Source organism: Podarcis erhardii (assembly GCF_964252035.2).
Source record: "Podarcis erhardii genome assembly, chromosome: 9".
Classification (NCBI taxonomy): Eukaryota; Metazoa; Chordata; class Lepidosauria; order Squamata; family Lacertidae; genus Podarcis; species Podarcis erhardii.
Genome location: NC_138512.1, coordinates 59,690,337 through 59,711,249, shown reverse-complemented (window position 1 = coordinate 59,711,249; position 20,913 = coordinate 59,690,337). Strand labels below are relative to the sequence as shown.

The following is a 20,913-nucleotide window of genomic DNA, read 5'->3' as shown; positions in this document are numbered from 1 at the left end:
GGGAACCCGGATCCCGACGCCGGCCAATCGCGGCGAAGGGGCGGGCGCCTCTGCGCTCCGGGAGGGCCAATGGGAAAGCGGGGCGGGAACCAGGCCGCTTGTTCGGAGCACCTCGTGTCGAGCCGCCCATTCGAACTCCGCCCGCATTGAGAGGGGCTCGTCTGTTGAGACGCTGTTAGTCGTCTGAGGCGGGAGGAGGTGGCCGAGGCCCCGCGGAGCGAGTGGTCTCGCCTTTGCCCAGGGCTTGGGTTCTTTCCTTTAGCTCCACCACCCAGGAACAGGGTGGGAACCAGTCGAAGGAGGTTTCCTTTCAGCCTAACGACGCCCTTTGTATTTTTAAAAGCGCCCAGGGATCCTCAGCCGAAGGGCGGTATAGAAATTTAATAAATGGGGAAAATGCAATTTGAGCTTTTCAGGAAAGTGGCACGAAAGCTGGATTTCATGGACAGATTGGTTAGAAACCATAATTAGCATTTTTTTAAAAAAGTTAGAGCTTTTAATGAAGGTTGGTACATACTTTTTAAATAATAATATCAACAATAACAACAAAGTAGGCCCAACAGAACCCCCAACAGCAGCAGCAAAGTATGTCCCGCAGAAACGCACGCACACACTGAGATTCTCTTTCCCTGGAAATTTTCTGTGCAATGCCACAGTTTTTAGATGGAGAAAATTAAGGGAGTAGGTGTTCCATAGTGGGATCAGCCCCTTTTGCAACTTGTATGCTCAAACAGTTTGTTGAAATCTTCATTTTAGGTTGCCACCAGAACTGCAAACCTGACCTCTCTTTTCTTTATAGGATCATGATGAAACGTTGGAAGCTTCCTTATACTGAGTCTGCTCATTGCTTCCCTCTTCCTCAGTGCTGTCCACACCTAAGATAACCATGCTGGAGCCTTCCAGATGATGCTGGATTGCAGCTCCCATCAGCTCCAGCCAGCATGGCTAATGGTCAAGAATGATGATCCACAATATCTGGAGGATACTGTGTTAGCTATCCCCAGTAGGCATTGGCTAGCGGTGGTATTCCTGGCCCATCTGTGGATGCCAGAAATTGAATATGGGGTCTTCATGCAAATCAGATGCTCTATCACTGAGCCATGGACACTCAGCCAGGAAGACATGGAGGGCCTTGAGTTCCTCACCTGCGTACACCATCGTGTGGGTTCTCCAGTAAAGGCTGAACTGAATTTTTCCCCAGTGCACTAAAATGAATTTGCATCTAATTTGTCATGACGTTTAGGTCAAATCAGGTGGGATTTCTTTTCATACTGCATCATGGTGTGGTATGCTGGTTTGACAACAACTGATAGGAAGTGCCTACAGAGGGTAGTGAATGCAGCACAAGATATTATGAGCTGTCCTGTGAATCCACTGGATGAAATAGCAGAAGAATGTTGTCTCAGGAGAGAAGAAAATTCTCAGGGATGAGTCACACCCTGGCCAGCACTTTCTTGATCTCCTGCCCTCAGGCAGAAGATACAGAAGCATGATTAGTCGCACCAACAGGGTAAAGAACAACTTCTACCAGTGGGCTGTTAGGCTGCTGAATGAAAAGATAACAACGGGGCAACTGACTTTCGGGTTTGGTGGGTGTGCGTCAGTAAACGAGGGGAATTAAGACTAAGAGAGCTCAGTGGGAGGTGCTCGTGTAAAGTATTTCAATTTATAAAATTATGAATTGCATGGATGAAGGGGATAGAAAAACTTGAGTGCATTTGTGAAGTGAGCACAGTAATCAGTGAGCCATTCATGGTTTTCTTCCAGTGTCTTTCCAATACTGTGGGTCAAACCTGCAGCACTTAAGACAAGGAGTCACAAAATGGGGGTGGTGGCCTTTGTGCAATCCAATTGTGTGACACAGTCCAGTAATTAGAAACTGTTGGCATATTTCTGTTGGCATCGGCATGAACAGCCCATGCCAAATATCCACCCCAAGAGTACTTACTTAGAGCAACTTTCAGTTTATACGGAAAAGGAGAGCTTCTCATGAATCTGCCTTGTATTCTCTCCCTCCTACAAAGGTGTTAGCTCAGAGCTATAAGCTTTCTTAATACCCAACTTTCAAGGTCACAATTACAAATGAAGATTGTGACATGCTTCCAGCTCTGATGGTTTCCTATGTTCATTTATGTGCAAGCCCCTTGAATACAGTGGCACCTACTTTTGAGTAAAAGCAGAGTTGGACAACAAACATATTTTCTATACCCTTTGTGAATCACACACCAGTTTCTCTGGAGAAGGAGGAAAAATGAGTGGATGCTAGCCATATATATATTACCTTCAGTGTTGGTGGCAGTATGTCTCTAAATACCTATTGCTGAGAAACACAAGTAGGGAGAGAGGACTGTAATGCTCAGCTCTGCTTGTGGGCTTTTATTTATTTATTTAGAGCATTTGTACCCTGCTCTTCAACCAAAACAGTTCCCAGAGTGGCTTACGTATAATCAAAACAGTCACATAATGTTTGGTTCACTACTGTGTGAACAGGATGCCAGACTTAGATGTTTTGTCTAGTCTAGCTTTGCTTTTCCTAGCTTCTTAAGTAGGACACTGCACATGGGTAGCTTTCTATATCTTGAGTTTACACATTTCACTTAATCCAAGGCCATTCACTTACTCCAAAGCCAAATTCTACCATACTGAATGGGACTTAGTATTGCAGCTTTCTAGTAACTGCACACTAGCCCTACAATTTTTTCACGTAGTCCACTTTAACACACACAACCTTCATCTTGTCTCAGCTACTGTATGTACTTTTTTTTACTAGAACACAAAGGAAATTTATAAACACTGAGTTTAGAATGAATTCCAGCAATGTCCTGCCTTTTCCTGAACAAGCTTTGGGACCCCTGTCTTCCTTTACATCTAGTTACCTTACAGTGCCAAACTGCATATTTCTGAAAGGAGAGCCAAGTTGTTTAGAGAAAGCTGGAGTCAAAAGAGGGTGACCAAATTAATCTCAAATCTAGATAAATTAAATTGGCTTTTCTTATATCCAGCCAGAAACAGCTGGGTCTGCACTCTAGACCCAACCTAATTAGCTGCTCATAGTCACCCACTATTTTCCTCTACTAGGCATGTGATTTTCCCCAAGGAAAATAACTTGATGAACACGAAATTTTATCAATTAATGTGAGAACAATGGAAGTAGTTGGTATAAGGTGTGGGCCCACCCTACTGGTAACAGCAGTTAAGAGACAAAGGAGGTTGGTTTCAGATTTCTGTTTGAGGCATGGTGGGCATATGGAAAGTCACAGAGAGGCATTTGGAATAAAATAGAAGTCTGCACAGAAATCCTATTTTTTTCCAGGCTTGCAGCACACCAAGCTTTCCGTTCAACTGGAATTGTGAACATAACAGTTAAATAATGCTGGCAATCCATATAGAGTCATATAACAGCACAAGGAACATTTACAGCCTAGCAGGCTAGCTCCTCAACCACCACGCCCACCCGTGGACCACTTTGACTGATGGGCAGGGTTGCCTGATCTCATTACTGTTGGTTCAAGGAAAAATAAATTCCTGGACACCAAGATCAAAGTTTGAGGCAAGTACTCTTTAGTGAAAGAATCTCAGCAGAGGCTTAAAATGACAAAATATGCAGCAATGTGAAGTGTGGAAATATAGGCTGTTAGACCTTTAAAATGTGCCCTTTAAAGTTCCTTCCAGAATCCTCCTCTTCCCCTAGCATAGAAAAAGACTACACATTTGGTAAGTTAAAAATGGTTTCCTTACAAACTATCCAAAGATCAGGTTCATGTGTTTACCCATTTAGCATTTAGAACAAGTTGCACAGACAGTAAAATTTGACTTGCTTACAGCAGTGAAAGTTCCTGAGTTGTTGGTCTAGGAACTCAACAGTGGCTTGTAAGAGCCATACAGCCTGAGCTGCAGCAACCAACAGATTTGGTGGCTTTACCAAAAGAATAGTATACACCAATAACTACATTTAGAAAGGGCAAGATTTGATGCAGATGCACAAAGCAATTTTTAAAAAATCAAGACACATTGCACTCTGTTGTGCTCCGCTCCTCTTTTCTTTCTGCCCAGGGTGGCCCTGCCCTCTGCCTGCACCTCGGAGCTGGTGTGTCACACAGGGCTGGGCCACACCAGTGGCAGTCTTTCCTCCTTACCTGCTCTCCAGCCGTTGCTATGAGTTGCCCAAGGGAGGAGATCAGCAGCAGTAGCCATGGAGAAGCAACAAGATGTTCTCTTGCATTTGCCACTCACCACCATAGTTACTGAGGACAAGTGCCGGTGGCGGCACCGGTGACATTCCAGGATCAAATCTGAAACCGGGGTGGCTTTTGTAATTCTGGGACTGTCCCTGGAAAAAAGGGACACTTGGAGGTTATATGATGGGCAATTGAAAAGCCTCTGTTCTTATTTCTTATGGCTCTTTATCTTTGGACCAGGCAGGATGCCTTGAAATAGAGAACTGTCCTCTGACAGCCCTTCAAAACAGAAAACTGCCCTTTAGGACGTGAGGTGCATGTCCACTCTGCCACACATGGAGCTCCTTATCTGGAGCAGGGTGTAGAATTTCCCAAGTGTGCTGTTATAGTTAGCTGATTGTCTCTGGAAAGGCTAGCTAAAATGGATTCCATTTTCTTTAAAAACCCTCTGGAAATTGTAGCATTAAAAAGCTAATATGACCACACGATGGCAGCATGGTATAAGGATGGCTCTTTATCACTGCTTCTAACATGGCCACTCAATCAGCAGAGGACAAAATATAGGCTACAACCCACCCATCAATTTCCAGTGGGCCAGCCCAGTGCAGAGTGATGCGTTAGAGTGGGTGTAATTTGCTGACTGGTATTACTTCTGTCAGCAATTGAGCTGCAGCATATTGAATGATGATGATGATAAACAGAATGAGTGCACAAATTGGTAGATAAGAACTGCAAACAAGTACATTTGTATATTATTACTATTATTAATTAAATTTGTATACCACCCTTCATCCGTAGATCTCAGGGAGGTTCACAACATAAAAACACAAGATTAAAAAAGACACCGGAGCTGATGGCAGATGGAGCCAACTGATTCTGTTTGGTTTATTGACATTCGATGGGCAATTGGTCCGACTCTACTTAAAGCAGCTTTCTATGTTCCTCTCTTTTCCTCTGAAGGATCATAGGACCATAGAATTGTAGATTTGGAAGGGACCACGAGGGACATCTAGTCCAACCCCCTGCAATGCAGGGATCTTTTGCCCAATGTGGAGCTCAAGCCCACAACCCTAACATTAAGAGTCTCATGCTCTACCGACTGAGCTATCCCAGCAAAAACAGTTTCTTTTTACATGTAATAAAATTATTAGGAACATAGTTCTTTGCTCCAGTTTTCTTAGCAGCAAGATCTCCATTGCTAACAAGAAACTCAGAATTATATATGAAACTTATATGTTGAGAAATGAGCTGAAAACATAGGGGTCAAAAATGCTTTTTAAAAAATGCTCATAGCTGATGGGGTCGCATAATGGCCGAGAAGCTTAACATGAACTTTTTTGTTTTTAAAATATGAGCTGTTGAGAACCTCCCTAAAGGAAAAGTCACCATTCCCCTCTTTCTGTTCAGGTGGGATTGCTGGCTTATCCCCCACATCACTATATGTTGCTGAAAGCTGCATCTGTTGAATTTCTGTCTACCATGCAGCCAAAGCACAGAAGCCTTGCTGGGGAAGAAAAAGCAATGAACCCATACAAAAGGAAAACTGTCCCCCCCCTTTTTTTTTTCTTCCACGAGCAGTGCATATTTTTCTTTTTCTTGCTGCCCATAAATCAGAGGTAGAAGCCATACTGAGCACCTGCCCGCTGACGGGAAGATCTGGGCTTGAGCGCAAACTGTGAATGGGATCTGGAGGAGGGGAATGAAGCAGGCTGTTCTTCGCTGGAGTAAAAAACTGGCTAGCAAGAAGCATGCGAGAGGAAGCAGGGGCATGAAAGCGGCTACAATGCAGAGGAAAGCGACAAGAAGGAGCCAGGCAGGTCCTGAGGAGATCTGGGAGGCTCCTCTTCATCAGAGGATTAAGAAAACCTCTCTTTCCGAGTGGAGCAGATGGGAGGTGAGTGACCAGGGATGGGGACTTGGGGCTGTGGTTCACTGTCCGGGTCATCTCTGCTCAAAGGCAGAAAGGATAGCCATGATTATTATTTGTCGCAGGTGGCAGGGGCAGTATCAAAGGATGCAGAAGTGGGAGCTGCAACAAATTGTTGCAGCATGGACTGCTCCTGTTCAAGATTCTCCCCCCCCATGCCAGCCAGCTATGCCCTGTTCCAGGACACTCCATTCCATTCCATTCCACCTCCCCCAACCCCGTTTTCTCTCCCCTGTCCACCCCAGCAGTCAATATTCCATGCCAAATGGGTACACTCAGTCTTCACTGGACTGCTTTTGGTTTTTCTTCCCTCTCCCTTTAAAGGGTTTATATTTGTGAATATTTTTTTGAACTTCTGCAAATCTCTGGGTTCCCCCAATCCTGCTTCCTCCTTTCCCTAATGTAGGAATGTTGCCATTTTGGCTGCATAAGGATTCACACAGTGAATGAATTTAGCGTTAGTACATTGGATGAGAGCAACAGACACGCTGTATCCCTGCCGGTACGCTGCTATTACACTATGAATTTTAGACAGTAAAGCAACACGAGGCAGGGATCTGTCTTCTTATTGTTCCGCTGTAAGTGCCCAGCACAATGAACGTATCAGTAGTAATAATGCAACCAAAAACAGCAGTAAAGGTGGTGGTGATGACGCCAGCCACTGTGCAGCTGAGAAACTCCAGAGTCCAACCCTTCTTGTTCATAGAAATACAGTGGTACCTCGGGTTACATACGCTTCAGGTTACAGACGCTTCAGGTTGAGAACAGAAATCGTGCTCCTGCGGCGCGGCGGCAGCAGGAGGCCCCATTAGCTAAAGTGGTGCTTCAGGTTAAGAACAGTATCAGGTTAAGAACGGATCTCCAGAACGAATTAAGTACTTAACCTGAGGTACCACTGTACTGCCTGTCCATCTAAACTGCCTAGACAATTTGATGTCACCCAGATGTTTTGGTCTACAACTGCTGTCAACCCCACCCAGTATGGCCAATGGTCAGGGATGATGGGAGTTGTAGTCCATATTTGGAGGGGCACCATGTTGGCTACACTAAATGGCAGAGGCTTTCCAGAATCTCAGACAGGAGGTTTTCCCAGCCCTTACCTGCACATGCCGGGAATTGAACCTTGCAAAGCCTATGCTCTGCAACTGAGCTTCTTCAACGGAATGGTTTTCTGCCATCTTGCTCCAGGCTTCAGGAAATGCTACGCCCATGAGACCAGTGCAAGGCTAATTCCACAGAATATTTCACCACTAACCCATAACAGTAGACAAATGCTGGATTAAATGGGCCAATAGTCTGAGTTGGTTTAAGGCAGATTCCCATGTCCCCCCTCCAACTTTCTCATTGCTGATACATATCTCTGTTTTCCTGTTTCCTGCTTCTTATTTATTTTTCAAATGCTGCAAATAGAACCTGCCTCCTGACAACAAAGATAACAAAAAGAAAAATAGCTCTCATTAAGCTACATCCAGAATGAACACATTTAAAGGCATCAAGCACTTTTAGGCAGGAAATCAACAGGTAGAGGAGAAACAATCATTGCATATCAAGGCTGCAAGGGTCCTATTTTCTAAAGCCTCATTCAAAGTGGTGCCCACCTTTTGCTTCGGACAGGGTGATCCATTACCCTTTGTAACAGCTTGTCATTGAAAACATCTGTGTGCCCTATGATAAAAGCACATTTGTCATGCTTAAAGGACTTAGATGGGCTTTATCTAAGAAGGAGCTGTCTAACAGCAATTTGAGTCCATTGTGAAAGGCAGAGATTTCTTAGGTTTGATACTGTTTGCTTTGCATAAATTGTCAGCCACGGCCTGCAAATATGCTGATAAGCTGGCCAATCAGTGACCTAGACAAAAGAAGTCTGTGCTCCTCATTCATCACATAGAAGTGGGGAATTGCAATAACCCAACTAAAGAGACGTCCATCCATCCAGGCATATTAGAAAACCATTTATTAAGAACTAAAACCATTTATTAAGAACTAAAAAGTCCACAATAACTAGTGTTCTAGCCGTGGCAGTATCTCCTAAATTGCTTTCTTAAAATGAATTCCATTGTCCTAAATGATCTCTTATTGGATGCAACAAGCAGCGGCTCTGGATGAAGATCACAATCCCATTGGCATCCAAAGAAGCAGCCAGCCATTGCAGAATCATAGAATTGTATGGTTGGAAGGGACCATTAAGGGTCATCTAGTCCAACCCACTGCAATACAAGAATCGTTTTGCACAACCCTGAGATTAAGAGTCTCATGCTCTCCCGATTGAGCTCTCCTGCAGAAGGTCTTTAGAATGCCATGGAGATCCAAATTCATATACAGTACAGTGAATCATACTATTTTGTTTCCAGGCCCAAATCAAAATGCTGGTCTTAACCTTCAAAGCCCTAAATGGCTGGGGACTAAGGGAGTTATTAAAGGACTACCTTCTCCTGCATGGAGCTGTCCAAAATTTAACCATCTGTTTCAAAGGCCCTTTTCTGAGTGCCCTTCCAGATGGAATTAGGTGGGTAATAACTGCTCATTGAGAGTGCCTGTTATTCCGTTTGTGGACTGTTTTGTTTGTAGTTTCGGGTGTCAGAGTTTGTGAGTGTCAGGCACTCATAATTTCTAGATTTAGTAAGTGTTAGAATGTAATCAATGCCTGGAGAGTTAAACTGGAAAGCACACTCTTAATAGCCACACTTAGCTTCCCATGTCCAGCCTGATAATGGCCAAGTCATTAAGCAAACAAAGACAGGGTGATGACCCATCAGGAAAGCCATCAAGAAGGGAAACACTCTCTGCTGGATGTGGAGGGATAGGGGTTGAGCTCAGGGTTAGCTAGAAAAACAAAGGCCAGCAGTGGAGCTTCAGGTTAGCAGCTTTTGCTTGATGTGAACTGGAGGAAAATCATTTCAGTTTGTTAAAGTTGGAAAGCTGGTGAGAAGGCTACAGCCACATTTTGGAGCATGTTTGATTTCTGTTTGTTTCTGAGGCTGCAGCAACAGAAGAGGTAGAACCCTCTTAGAGGGTAAGGCTGGGAGCCTGTCCATCATAGGCTCAGGTTGTATATAAGTGTAAATAAACCATATATCATAAAGACATCACCATCTCCGCTGTGCCTCATTCCCAAAGGAAACATAAACCCTGGACCCCTGGAATCTCGCAACACTCAGAGATTGGGGTGGCATGTAATAGAATGCTTTTAAAAAAGAAATGAAGAGGGGAGGAAACAGGCTCCACCCCCCCATACATTTAAAGCACGTTGCTTCCTCCAAGGAATGCTGGGAACTGTAGCTTGCACCTCACAAACCTATAATTTTTAGCACCTATTGCAAGCTACAGTTTCCAGGATTTTTTTTTGGGGGGGGGGAGTTGGGGGGTTAAAATATATGGTGTGTGTACACACCCAGGAGAGAAGAAAGAGTGAAAGGAGAATGACTGTGAGACAAGGGGAGGAGAAGAAACATTTCTACAGTAACAAGCCTGGGGATTAGTGGTCTTTGGTCTAAAAAGACTGCTAGCAAACCTCTCAGTCCTTTCTTCTTTCTTTACAGCTGGTGGCTATCATTGGTTCCATCTTCCTTCTGCTTTACATCATGCTGTGTTACGAGAACTTCCATTTTCATGTAGCTCACATGTACGCTCATCTAGGGTACCCCAGTGCCCAGCACATTGTGGGACAGAGATACCTAAAAGGTAATATTTAACTTTGGTCGCCATCAGATGACTTCTGTGCCCAATTAGCAACCTTTGAATTTGTGAAAAGGACATTAGTGCAGGATCCTGCCCTGTTCACACAGATCTAGGCTACCCATGATTGAACTTGAGCTTCTTTTTTTTGCACCAAATAGAGAGCAAGAACGTTGGAAAACATTAGATAAAATAATCTGGGCTTCTTGATTAGATGGATTGATTAGATGTGTGTACATGGACCCTTTCATGTATTAGGCTGAATGTGTGGGCTTGTGGCAGCTGTTGCACAGCTGGATCACAAGTGCATCCTGGTTCCCCCTCTGTATTTTCAGCTGCTGTGATAGCTGCCCTCAATATTTTGGATAATAGGGGTAGGCTTTTCACCTAACAGGCCTGTATTGTGAGGTTGTCAACTGATGGTCTGGCTTGTTGCTTTAACGGCAACTTGCGGAAATGAGCCAAGCCAAGTTTTTCAAAGCATGGAGATGTTCAGTATCACCACCGTCTGCTAAGGTCTGTAAACCAAGCTGCCCTTAACAATGCAGGAGCAAGGACCAGTAAAGAACAGTTAGCAACCATATTGATTGTGACTTTGCCTCATTGCTAGGAGCTGGTGTGGAAAAGAATGAAGAGAAAGCCATGCAGTGGTTCAGGTGAGAAGCGGGTAATGATTCGTTCTATTGTTGTTGTTGGCATCTGTCTGTCTGAGGAGACAATGGAGGAGTGAACCTTTTGGGGATGAAGTCAAACTTCCAACAAAGTTCACAGTGCCTGCTATGGCTATTTATTAAAAATAAATAAATCCATAGCTGTTCAGAGCTCCAGGGCCAATGGGAGGAACGGCAAAGTAACCATTTCTTGGTATTCTGATTTCTAAAACTCCCCTGTTTATGAAAAGGCATAGTGAGGGATCTGAGGGCTCAATTCCAACAATAAACAGCCATCTCCATTGGGATGGCCAAAGGCAAAGGGCTCCTGAGCATTTAACAGTTCTTTGTAGGTACTGTAACGTGGGCAAGTGCGTCTCGTGAAGAAGAAGTAAGAATTAAATGGCTGCACCTGCCAATATTGCAATTAGGTAATTTTAGCCTCTGGGTCTGGGATTGCCATCCATGGGATAGCTCAGTTGGTAGAGCATGAGATCCTTAACCTCAGGGTCATGGGTTCAAGCCCCACCTTGAACAAAGGATTCCTGCATTGCAATGGGTTGAACTAGATGGCCCTTGCGGTCCCTTCCAACTCTACAATCCTATGATTCTATGGAATAGTCTTAAGAGGGTTTCCCTCACATACATTTTGATGTGTCAAGCCATTCCTGCATTTGGAGGTCCTCCAGATCAATCCTGGACATCTGCCCCAAAGCCCTGCCTTGATGGTACCACTAACACCTGCTGAATTTAAAAACATAAGAAGAGCTCAGCTGGATCAGACCAAAGGCCCATTTTGCCTCACACTCTGTTCTAACAGTGGATAACCAGATGGCCTTGGAAAGCCTGCAAGCTGAACCTGAGTGCAACAGCACTTTTCTCACCTGCGGCTCCCAGAATCTGGGATTCAAAGGCATATGGGAGGTAGAACATAGCCAACGTGTCTAGTAGCCATGGATAGTAGCTAAATCCCTTTGTCCTTGATCGCCCTTCCTCTGCTAAATCCCGCAGCTGGGCATGCTCAACCTATCTCTTCAACATGCTTCCTAAATGTTTCTCCATTAAGCACCTTGATATGAAGAAGTAATCGATGAGAATAATTTATTCTAGCTGTAGTAATTGAGCTTATAGCCATCTGGAGAGCGGTTTGAAGGTCCCACGCCAGCAGGAAGTCCAGATGGGACAGGGTTTTTTTTAGGGTGGCCAGTTATGCATTGCCAAAATAGATTTGTATAGCCAAAAAGAAGAGGACAAAGGAGGATGTTAGTTTGCACATGGTAATTTATAAGTATAGACGCAAATTTAGAAATAATTGCCATGATTTAAATAAAAATACAATACATTTCCTTACAGTACAGAAGACACTAGGTGACCTGTGTGCCTGCTCAGTCTGTTGACTAGGCAATTCTGACTATGGATGGGCAACTTCAAGGGTTTTACTGTCCTCTTTTATGGTTCCTTAACTGTAAACCAGACTTGGACTGGACAGTCCTCAAATTGAGGATGATGTTAAATAAAGGGCTGTTCTCTATCAGGCCTTCAAAATGGAGGTCTAGTCTCTGTAAAATAGGACACATGGTCACCGTAAGGTTTCTTTGGACTTATACTGCCTGCACTTAATTCACCTCATATTCTGGGGTGGGATCTTTGGGCCTAGCTAGGTATGGATGTGTAACACACATATGTTTAAAGCCCCCACTCTACCCCCAAGAATTCGAGGACCTATAGTTGGTTAAGGGTGTGGGGATTGTAGTTCTGAGAGGGGTAAACTACAGTTCCCAGAATTCTCCCCCAATCTCCCTCACATGTTGGTGTCTCTGTTGTGGCAGTAAAAGTGTTTCAAGCATGCCCCCATTTCATCAGCGAAATGTTGGAAGGTGCCACATTCTGCAAGTCTGTCTGACCTGGTCGCCATGTTGACCCCAATTTGGAGCCTCTTTTCTTCGTCTTCTCTCTTTCAGACAAGCAGCAGAGCAAGGCCACCCACACTCCTCTTTCAACCTGGCCGTGGGGAAACTGAAGAACATGACAACTATCCTTGAAGAAGGGTATGTTTCATTTCTTTCTGCTCCTAGGGCAATAGTCAATCAAAGTTCTCCCTTCTCCATGAGCATGTTCTTGACCAACCCTCCTTGTCTTTCCCTGACTAGAAAGTTTCCTTGAATTCTGATTGCGCTTCTTCTCTGTCTGGATACAGGACAGAATGGGGGCGTGAGTATGCATAGCCTATAGCACAAAGATTACAATTCATCCACTTTTGCCTCAGGCCCGGTCCACTGTCAGCATATGTCCCGCAGAAAACTAGCCAGATGGGAATGCAGCCCTTGAGCTGAACAAGGTTTCTTGTCTCTCTTTGAAGTGCTGTTCAGTCCAAGTGTGACTTAAAGAAAAAGAAACCCAAGAAGGGGGAGCAGGGCTGGATCTAGACACATCAAAGAAATGTTTCAGTTAAACACTTTGTAAATTTAAGGTGAGGGACGCGGGTGGCGCTGTGGGTAAAACCTCAGCGCCTAGGACTTGCCGATCGCATGGTCGGCAGTTCGAATCCCCGTGGCGGGGTGCGCTCCCGTCATTCGGTCCCAGCCCCTGCCAACCTAGCAGTTCGAAAGCACCCCCGGGTGCAAGTAGATAAATAGGGACCGCTTACCAGTGGGAAGGTAAACGGCGTTCCATGTGCTGCGCTGGCTCGCCAGATGCAGCTTGTCACCCTGGCCATGTGACCCGGAAGTGTCTGCGGACAGCGCTGGCTCCCGGCCTATAGAGTGAGATGAGCGCACAACCCTAGAGTCTGGCAAGACTGGCCCGCATGGGCAGGGGTATCTTTACCTTTTTTAAATTTAAGGTAGGGTTGCCCTATGTCCTCTTTTTCCAGGACACATCCTCTTTTTATGGATCACAGAGATCCATAATTAAAAGCAGAAGTCAGCAAAGGTGTTCTCTTTTTTGCTCTTCAAAATATGGCAACCCTAACAGGGAAACCCAGTAGGGAAAGACAGGACTCCACAGTGCCATCTGGTGTCTCAGTGTTATATTGCATATGCAATGCTTTTTCTTTACCAGTCAAGCTGAGTCCCAGGAGGGGGCTTCAAATTGCCCATCAACAAGTAGCTCCCCACAGCAGACTAAGCAGGCATACACCTGCTGTTACTTGGTCACAGTCTTGCTCCTCACTCTGGTGAGGTGTATTATTATTTTTGCTTATATTCTGTTAGTTATTTCTTACCGTATTTTTTGCCCTATAGGACACACTTTTCCCCCTCCAAAAATGAAGGGGAAATCTGTGTGCGTCCTATGGGGCGAATGCAGGCTTTCGCTGAAGCGTGGAGAGTGAGAGGGGTCGGTTCGAACCGGCCCCTCTCGCTCTCCAGGCTTCAGGAAGCTATCAGCAAGCGGGCTCCCTAGGCTGCGGATAGCAGCCTGCTTGCCTGGAGCGCGGGGCGCGCCGAAGCAGAGCACCCTGCGCTTCAGACAGACATCCGCAGCCTAGGGAGCCCTGTGGGAGTTCCCACAGGGCTCCTTAGGCTGCGGATAGCAGCCTGCGGCACGGAGCGCGGGGTGTGCCGAAGTAGAGCGCCCTGCGCTTCGGACAGACACCCTCAGTCTAGGGAGCCCTGCGGGTGATCCTCAGTCTAGGGAGCCCTAGGCTGTGGATAGCAGCCTGCTGCACAGAGCGCGGGGCACGCTGAAGCAGAGCGCCCCGTGCTTCGGGCAGATATTCGCAGCTGGGGGGGGGGGGAAATAATTCCCCCCCCTTTATTTCCCCCCCAAAAAACTAGGTGCGTCCTATGAGCCGGTGCTTCCTATAGGGCGAAAAATACGGTAATTTGCATTGTATGCAATAGCATGTGCAGATGTTATGCAAATCTGCACCAGTCTTTATTTTTTTGGCAATGCATTGGACATACCAGTGGGCATCACTGCAAACGTACAGATAATGAAGAAGCGACGCAAGCACAAAACTGCCCATTCCCACACTGTTCTCATTTCTCCTCTCTGTCTGCTTGTTTATCTGATAATGATTGCATATCTTCCAGATATCTTCCAGATATTTTTTGCAGATAAAATCGCTCAGATTCGGGAAGAAGTAGACTCCACCGTGGGAGCAGGGCCGGGGCGGGAGAGTGCTAGAGTCCTGTCTGGTCAAGTTGTGTGGGATCAATTCCAATCTGTTACCTCCGAGGATGTGGACAGGCTGCTTGGACGAGTGAAGCCAACCACCTGCCTCCTGGATCCTTGCCCATCCTGGCTTATAAAAGCTAGCCAGGAAGGACTGGGCGATGGGCTTCATGGGGTGGTGAATGCTTCCCTCCGTGAGGGAGCCTTCCCAGACCCACTGAAAGAGGCGGTTATTAAACCGCTTCTTAAAAAACCATCTTTAGATGCGGCCACGATGGCCAATTATCGCCCAGTCTCAAACCTTCCATTCTTGGGCAAGGTGATTGAGCGAGTGGTTGCTGAACAACTCCAGGCACGCCTGGAAGAAGCGGACCATTTGGATCCCTTCCAGTCGGGATTCAGGCCTCATCATGGGACTGAAACTGCCTTGGTCGCACTGGTTGATGATCTCCGGCGGGCTAGGGACAAAGGTGAGAGCTGTTTCCTAGTTCTGCTGGATCTCTCAGCGGCCTTTGATACAATCGACCATAACATCCTTCTGGACCGTCTAGAGGGGCTGGGAGCTGGGGGCACTGTTATACAGTGGTTCCGCTCCTTCCTCCTGGGCCGTGTTCAGAAAGTGGTGGTGGGGGATGAGTGTTCAGACCCCTGGGCCCTCACTTGTGGGGTGCCTCAGGGTTCCATCCTCTCCCCCATGCTTTTTAACATCTATATGAAGCCGCTGGGAGAGATCATCAGGGGGTTTGGACTGGGTGTCCATCAATATGCAGATGATACCCAGCTCTACCTCTCTTTCAAATCAGAACCAGTGAAGGCGGTGAAGGTCCTGTGTGAGTGCCTGGAAGCGGTTGGAGGATGGATGGCGGCTAACAGATTGAGGTTGAATCCTGACAAGACAGAAGTACTGTTTTTGGGGGACAGGAGGCGGGCAGGTGTGGAGGATTCCCTGGTCCTGAATGGGGTAACTGTGCCCCTGAAGGACCAGGTGCGCAGCCTGGGAGTCATTTTGGACTCACAGCTGTCCATGGAGGCACAGGTCAAATCTGTATCCAGGGCAGCTGTTTACCAGCTCCATCTGGTACGTAGGCTGAGACCCTATCTGCCTGCAGACTGTCTCGCCAGAGTGGTACATGCTCTGGTTATCTCCCGCTTGGACTACTGCAATGCGCTCTACGTGGGGCTACCTTTGAAGGTGACCCGGAAACTACAACTAATCCAGAATGCGGCAGCTAGACTGGTGACTGGGAGCGGCCGCCGAGACCATATAACACCGGTCTTGAAAGACCTACATTGGCTCCCAGTACGTTTCCGAGCACAATTCAAAGTGTTGGTGCTGACCTTTAAAGCCCTAAATGGCCTCGGTCCAGTATATCTGAAGGAGCGTCTCCTCCCCCATCGTTCTGCCCGGACACTGAGGTCCAGCTCCGAGGGCCTTCTGGCGGTTCCCTCACTGCGAGAGGCCAAGTTACAGGGAACCAGGCAGAGGGCCTTCCCGGTAGTGGCGCCCGCCCTGTGGAATGCCCTCCCATCAGATGTCAAAGCGATAAACAACTACCTGACATTCAGAAGACATCTGAAGGCAGCCCTGTTCAGGGAAGTTTTTAATTTGTGACATCTTAGTGTATTTTTCATCTTTGTTGGAAGCCGCCCAGAGTGGCTGGGGAAACCCAGCCAGATGGGCGGGGTACAAATAATAAATTATTATTATTATTATTATTATTATTATTATTATTATTATTATTATTATTATTCCAGGGATGTAGAAAAGCTTCTGAATGTAGCTGCTGGTCATGGACTCGAAGAGGCCCAAAATCTCCTGGATAACATCCGAAACAGGCATCTACCCTGAGAGACCAGGGCTATTGAACAACATGGTTTCCGAGTATATTTTGTGTGTTTTGGTTCTGCTTGTATTTCTGATGCTTGGTTTTGGAAACACTGCTGCTTCCTTATATGTGGAGTTAATTGGCATGATTTACCGTATGATGCAGGAAGAAATACCCCATTCATGACAACATGGTGTACCAGACAGCGTGGTTTAGGATTTAAGGCCATCACTGGAGCAGTAGAATTTATTTATGCATTGTAATAGTCGGCTGTGACAGAAGCGAACATGGCGCATCTTTACCATGCAATATATAATGGAAATTACCTTCATTTAGCATTCACTATGGCTTAACAGCTGCACATTTCACAATGCAAGTAGCTGGGGGAACTAATTACATTGAACAGAAGCTGCCTCCACATTCATGATACCCTCATTTTCAAGCTACCAGGGGAATAATTATATTGAGCAGAAGGCACAGTTCCTAGGCCTAGATATATATGATATTTGTGGGTAATAAAGTCTTGTTTCATGAGAAATTTCAGTCTGTGCTCTCTCATATATTTGTCACGACTGCTCGGTAAAAAATATTTATGACGCAACATGGGGCATTTTACAAGCATGATCTGGAAGGTTGTTGCTACAGTCAAATTTGGGGTTTACAAGAGCACCTGGGAATAGGAACAAGATCACAAGGCACATGACAAGAGTCCAGTTTTGAAGAGTTGCCATTTTACAGTGGTTTTTAATCAAAACTATAAGAGTGATGAAAGTCTGGCTCTTGGAGCTTTTTGTTGTTTCCTTTCTCTTGTCATATCCTTTCATGTCCTTTCTTGTGTTCTTCTAGAACAGTGGCTCCCTATTAGCTAAGTACTGTGCACCCCATGTTTTTTCAAAAGCCAAGCCATGGACCCCCTACTTTTGAAAATGTTGATATCTTGGTGGTAGTTTTTGTTATGTGAATGGTACCACCATACTCTCCGACATGTCCCAGAGCAAAACCAGCTGTGCGTCTTCCAGGCTGCGCTCCTGTGCATTTTTGGGCACTGTGCTCTCATGTGAGATGTGTGTCTGTCCGTCATATCACACATTTTGGGGAGCTGCGGTCTTGTGCAACAGCATGGACCCTCAAAAGAGGATGTCTTGGACAGCTGATGGATATGTGCCATGGACATCCTGTTTGGGGCTGCGAGGTATTGGAAGATATGATAAAGAGATACTTGGAAAAATAGACACTCTGCTACTGAACTGTGGCCCTTCCCCTTAGGGTTTATAGAGCTGTTTTTGTTGATCTTATCATCATCCATTGAATTTGTATACCGCCCTATACCCACAGGTCTCAGGGTGGTTCACAACAAAAAACCACAATATAGAAACATCCAGCCATGTTAGTCCATTCAGGGGGGAACTCCCCTCCCCAAGCAGCAGTGAGCTTACTCAAAAGTTTGACCACTATTTGTCAGCCCTTTCCTTCGTCCTCCTAATAAAATGATTCCTCTTTTGCTGCTTTTGATTTTAAGGTGGTGAGTTTTGGTTTAAGGATGCGACCTTCCATGTAGTGAACACTAGGAGTCCCCAAAGCACTGTCTGAACTTTTCACAGGAACACAGTTCTTCGTGTAGGTCACAGCAGTATAGACAGTATATAACACAGTGCTTCTCGAATAGTGGGCCTTGGGCCCTGTTTTAGGTGGTCGCTTGCGCCCCAACCTGCCCACTGCCTCCTCACTTGCCTGCCCCACCCTTATTTTGATTTAATATTTGATATGACATTTTTATTCTGCTTTTCCAATAACCAGCATTGAGCTCAAATCGGCTCACAATAATCATAAAAGCACCAAAACATTACAACAAACATTACAACCACTATACTATCAAACACAAGAACATGCAAATAAAGCAAACAACAATGAATTCATCAGTTTAATAAGATCATAGTCATTCAAAATATCAAAAATTGTTCATCAAAATGATCAGTACAATTCAAGATGCTTAATACCCTGGAATCAAGGGACTCCTTGCTGAGTAAAGGTGGTTGGGAGACACAGAAATACAGCATGGGTTGGGTTGAGGAGAGGAAGAACTCCCTCCTCTGAGCAGAAGGGCTGGAGGAGGTGGTGAAGGAAATCAGAAAGTGAGATAAAAGCTAATAGGTATTGGGCAATGATGTTTTTTTTACAACAAACAAGCAAACTGGGAATAGAAAGGAAGGGCATAAGAGCAGAAAAGCGTTGCAGGAGGAAGAAGTGAATGTAAAAGGACCAAAGAGGAGGTGTGAAAGAAACTGGAGTGCTGGAGGGATAAGGGCTGAGTGTGAAGGGAGACGGGAGGAAGAAATTATAGGAGATGGGATAAAGAAAACTTTGAGAGGCAAGTAGGAATGGGAAGGGAAAAATATCAGAGAGTTCTAGAGGCTCTGGGTCAACTCATTCTGCCTAAAATGAGGGCGCTGAGTCACTATAATTCCAGAGCCTTTGCCTGCACTTAGCTGACGGAAAGGGAGAACTATGAAACTCCTTGCTACAGGGAAAATGTTGTGGGAAAGAATTTAGTCATTTCCTTAGATGGTTTAGATACCAGTAGAAAATGTTGCTAGTGATTGCCATCTTACTATGCCACACTCTGCCTCCATCTGCCACCATTTTGGGACTAGCTCTGTCCCTGCACAACCATGTTGTGACTGATGGACCTCAAAACTTTTCCATTGTCTCAAGTGGGCCCTGCAGGTATAAGTAAGTCTGAGAACCCCTGCACTAGTCTGAACTAAAGCTGGACAGAAAATTACCCCTCTTTCTACCCGTGTCATTTGTTTCCTGTGAAAGCGAGGGGTGGTTTTGGAGACCCGGTCTTCCAGCTAACGGTAGTAGTTCTTAACTTAATAGTTTATGTGAAAGAAAAGAAGTTCAAGCATTGTATGTGAGCCCTTTGGGGAGATCAAAGTGGCACCATCTCCACTTACAGCCAACTCAGAAGCAATTCCCATTGAGTTCAATGGGGCTTACTCTGAGGTACGTGTAGGATTGTGGCCCCATGTCTCCTTATCATGACAGTATCTTGGCTTGGAAAAATACAACTATATCAAGTCCAAGGTTGGAGAAATCCTGCTTTAATGAGATTAGTCTCCTGGGTATTTTCTGCCTAGGGCAGATAAAATGAGCTCGATAACTCTGGAAGGAGCAGACTGTTGACTCTTCCAGCCCTCTGTGATTGCTTTTCCTGTCCTCTCAGGGTTACTCAGTGGAACAATTAAAAGTGTATTGTACTGGATTGGCCCGGGAGAATGAAGCAGTACAGAGGCCAATTCTTTGGCTGAATTCCTAATACCAATCAGCAACCGATGCCATTAATTTAAGTGAAAACCACGGCCAAATGTGAATATCAAATAGGCTTGAGGTTGGTAGACGAGGTTAGAATGTGAAGATTTGAAGTTAACCACCACCACCCCAACCCATTGCCTTCCTGCACATCTTGCAACTCACGAATTTTCTCTAACCTCCAAATCCCTCCCCACTGTCCCTCCAGAAATAAGAGATGTCCCCCAATAAGGACCTTTCCTCATCATGGCTCCCACCCCACCCTCTTTCCACCCTCTTCTTTATGGCATTCCAGAGGGTCCAGAAGCCTTAGAATCATAGATTCATATGGCAGATGAATGGCAGATGAAGGTGATGGATTTTTTGGAGCTTGTCAACCTAACCGGAAGAGTCTGTGACCAGAAGGAGTTGGAGTATCAGGAAGAGTGGAATAAATTTAATGATTATCTAGTTAAATTTGTTAAGTTAAATTAATTGAAAATAGCTTGCAGATACTTAATTGGCTTAGGATTTTATTTATGTTAAGTGATGAATTAATATGTTTAATTCCATAAGGTGAAGATTTAAGGATGTTAATGTTTCAGTTAAATTTCATAAGAATTGGGATTTGGAAAACCGTTAAAAGGACATGCAATGAAATTCAACCAAGGGGAAGCGAGGAAGTCACTTAACAAAGTCAATAAGTGTAATTTTCAATAAGGCTATGATTTATGTTTGTCTTGTGTGTTTGTTTGTCTGTTTATAATATTGTGAAAACCAATAATTTTTTTGAAAAAAAGAAAAATAGATTCATAGAATTGTAAGTTGGAAGGAGCCCTCGGGTCATCCAGTTCAACCCCTTGCAATGCAGGAATCCAAGTAGTCTTTCTACTGTAGTTATAACATTTCCTCCGTACTCAAAGGACAATAACTTGTGCCTGGTGAAATACAGTAAGCCTCCCAGATAGCACAATACTCTTTATTTATTGCCATTTACCGTATTTTTCGCTCTATAACACGCACCCGACCATAACACGCACGTAGTTTTTAGAGGAGGAAAATCCGTAGGCATGCCACCCATAGGCATTCCCTCCATAACACGCACAGACATTTCCCCTTACTTTCTAGGAGGAAAAAAGTGAGTGTTATGGTGCAAAAAATACGGTATATATTACATTTATATCCCACCCCTTTCCTTCAAAGTGGTGTGCAGATACACACACACACACAATTTTTTTTCCACAGGAGTA

The 20,913-nt window shown here is 45.2% G+C and overlaps 1 protein-coding gene across 6 annotated transcripts; it reads left to right on the top strand.

The window, feature by feature from the left end:
* The first annotated feature begins 121 nt into the window (after window positions 1-121).
* LOC309350362 (uncharacterized protein) lies at window positions 122-17,243 on the top strand. Of its 6 annotated transcripts, none has more exons than XM_081877405.1 (6): window positions 122-282; window positions 5,793-6,072; window positions 9,645-9,786; window positions 10,391-10,436; window positions 12,392-12,478; window positions 16,302-17,238. In XM_081877405.1, the coding sequence occupies exons 2-6, from the start codon at window positions 5,878-5,880 to the stop codon at window positions 16,393-16,395; spliced, it is 564 nt and encodes a 187-aa protein (XP_081733531.1). In that variant the 5' UTR covers window positions 122-282; window positions 5,793-5,877; the 3' UTR covers window positions 16,396-17,238. The 6 variants fall into 6 exon arrangements, with proteins under 6 accessions (XP_081733531.1, XP_081733530.1, XP_081733529.1 ...); XM_081877404.1 differs by having other exon boundaries at window positions 122-370; XM_081877403.1 differs by having other exon boundaries at window positions 5,586-6,072; window positions 16,302-17,237.
* The last annotated feature ends 3,670 nt before the right edge of the window (window positions 17,244-20,913 follow it).

Excerpts from the sequence above, each read along its gene's own strand:
- LOC309350362 (XM_081877405.1), top strand. The coding sequence starts at position 5,878 with ATGAAGCAGGCTGTTCTTCGCTGGAGTAAAAAACTGGCTAGCAAGAAG. Across the intron at positions 9,787-10,390 it reads GGGACAGAGATACCTAAAAG|GAGCTGGTGTGGAAAAGAAT; the intron begins GTAATATTTAAC and ends CCTCATTGCTAG. Across the intron at positions 12,479-16,301 it reads ACAACTATCCTTGAAGAAGG|GGATGTAGAAAAGCTTCTGA; the intron begins GTATGTTTCATT and ends TTATTATTCCAG.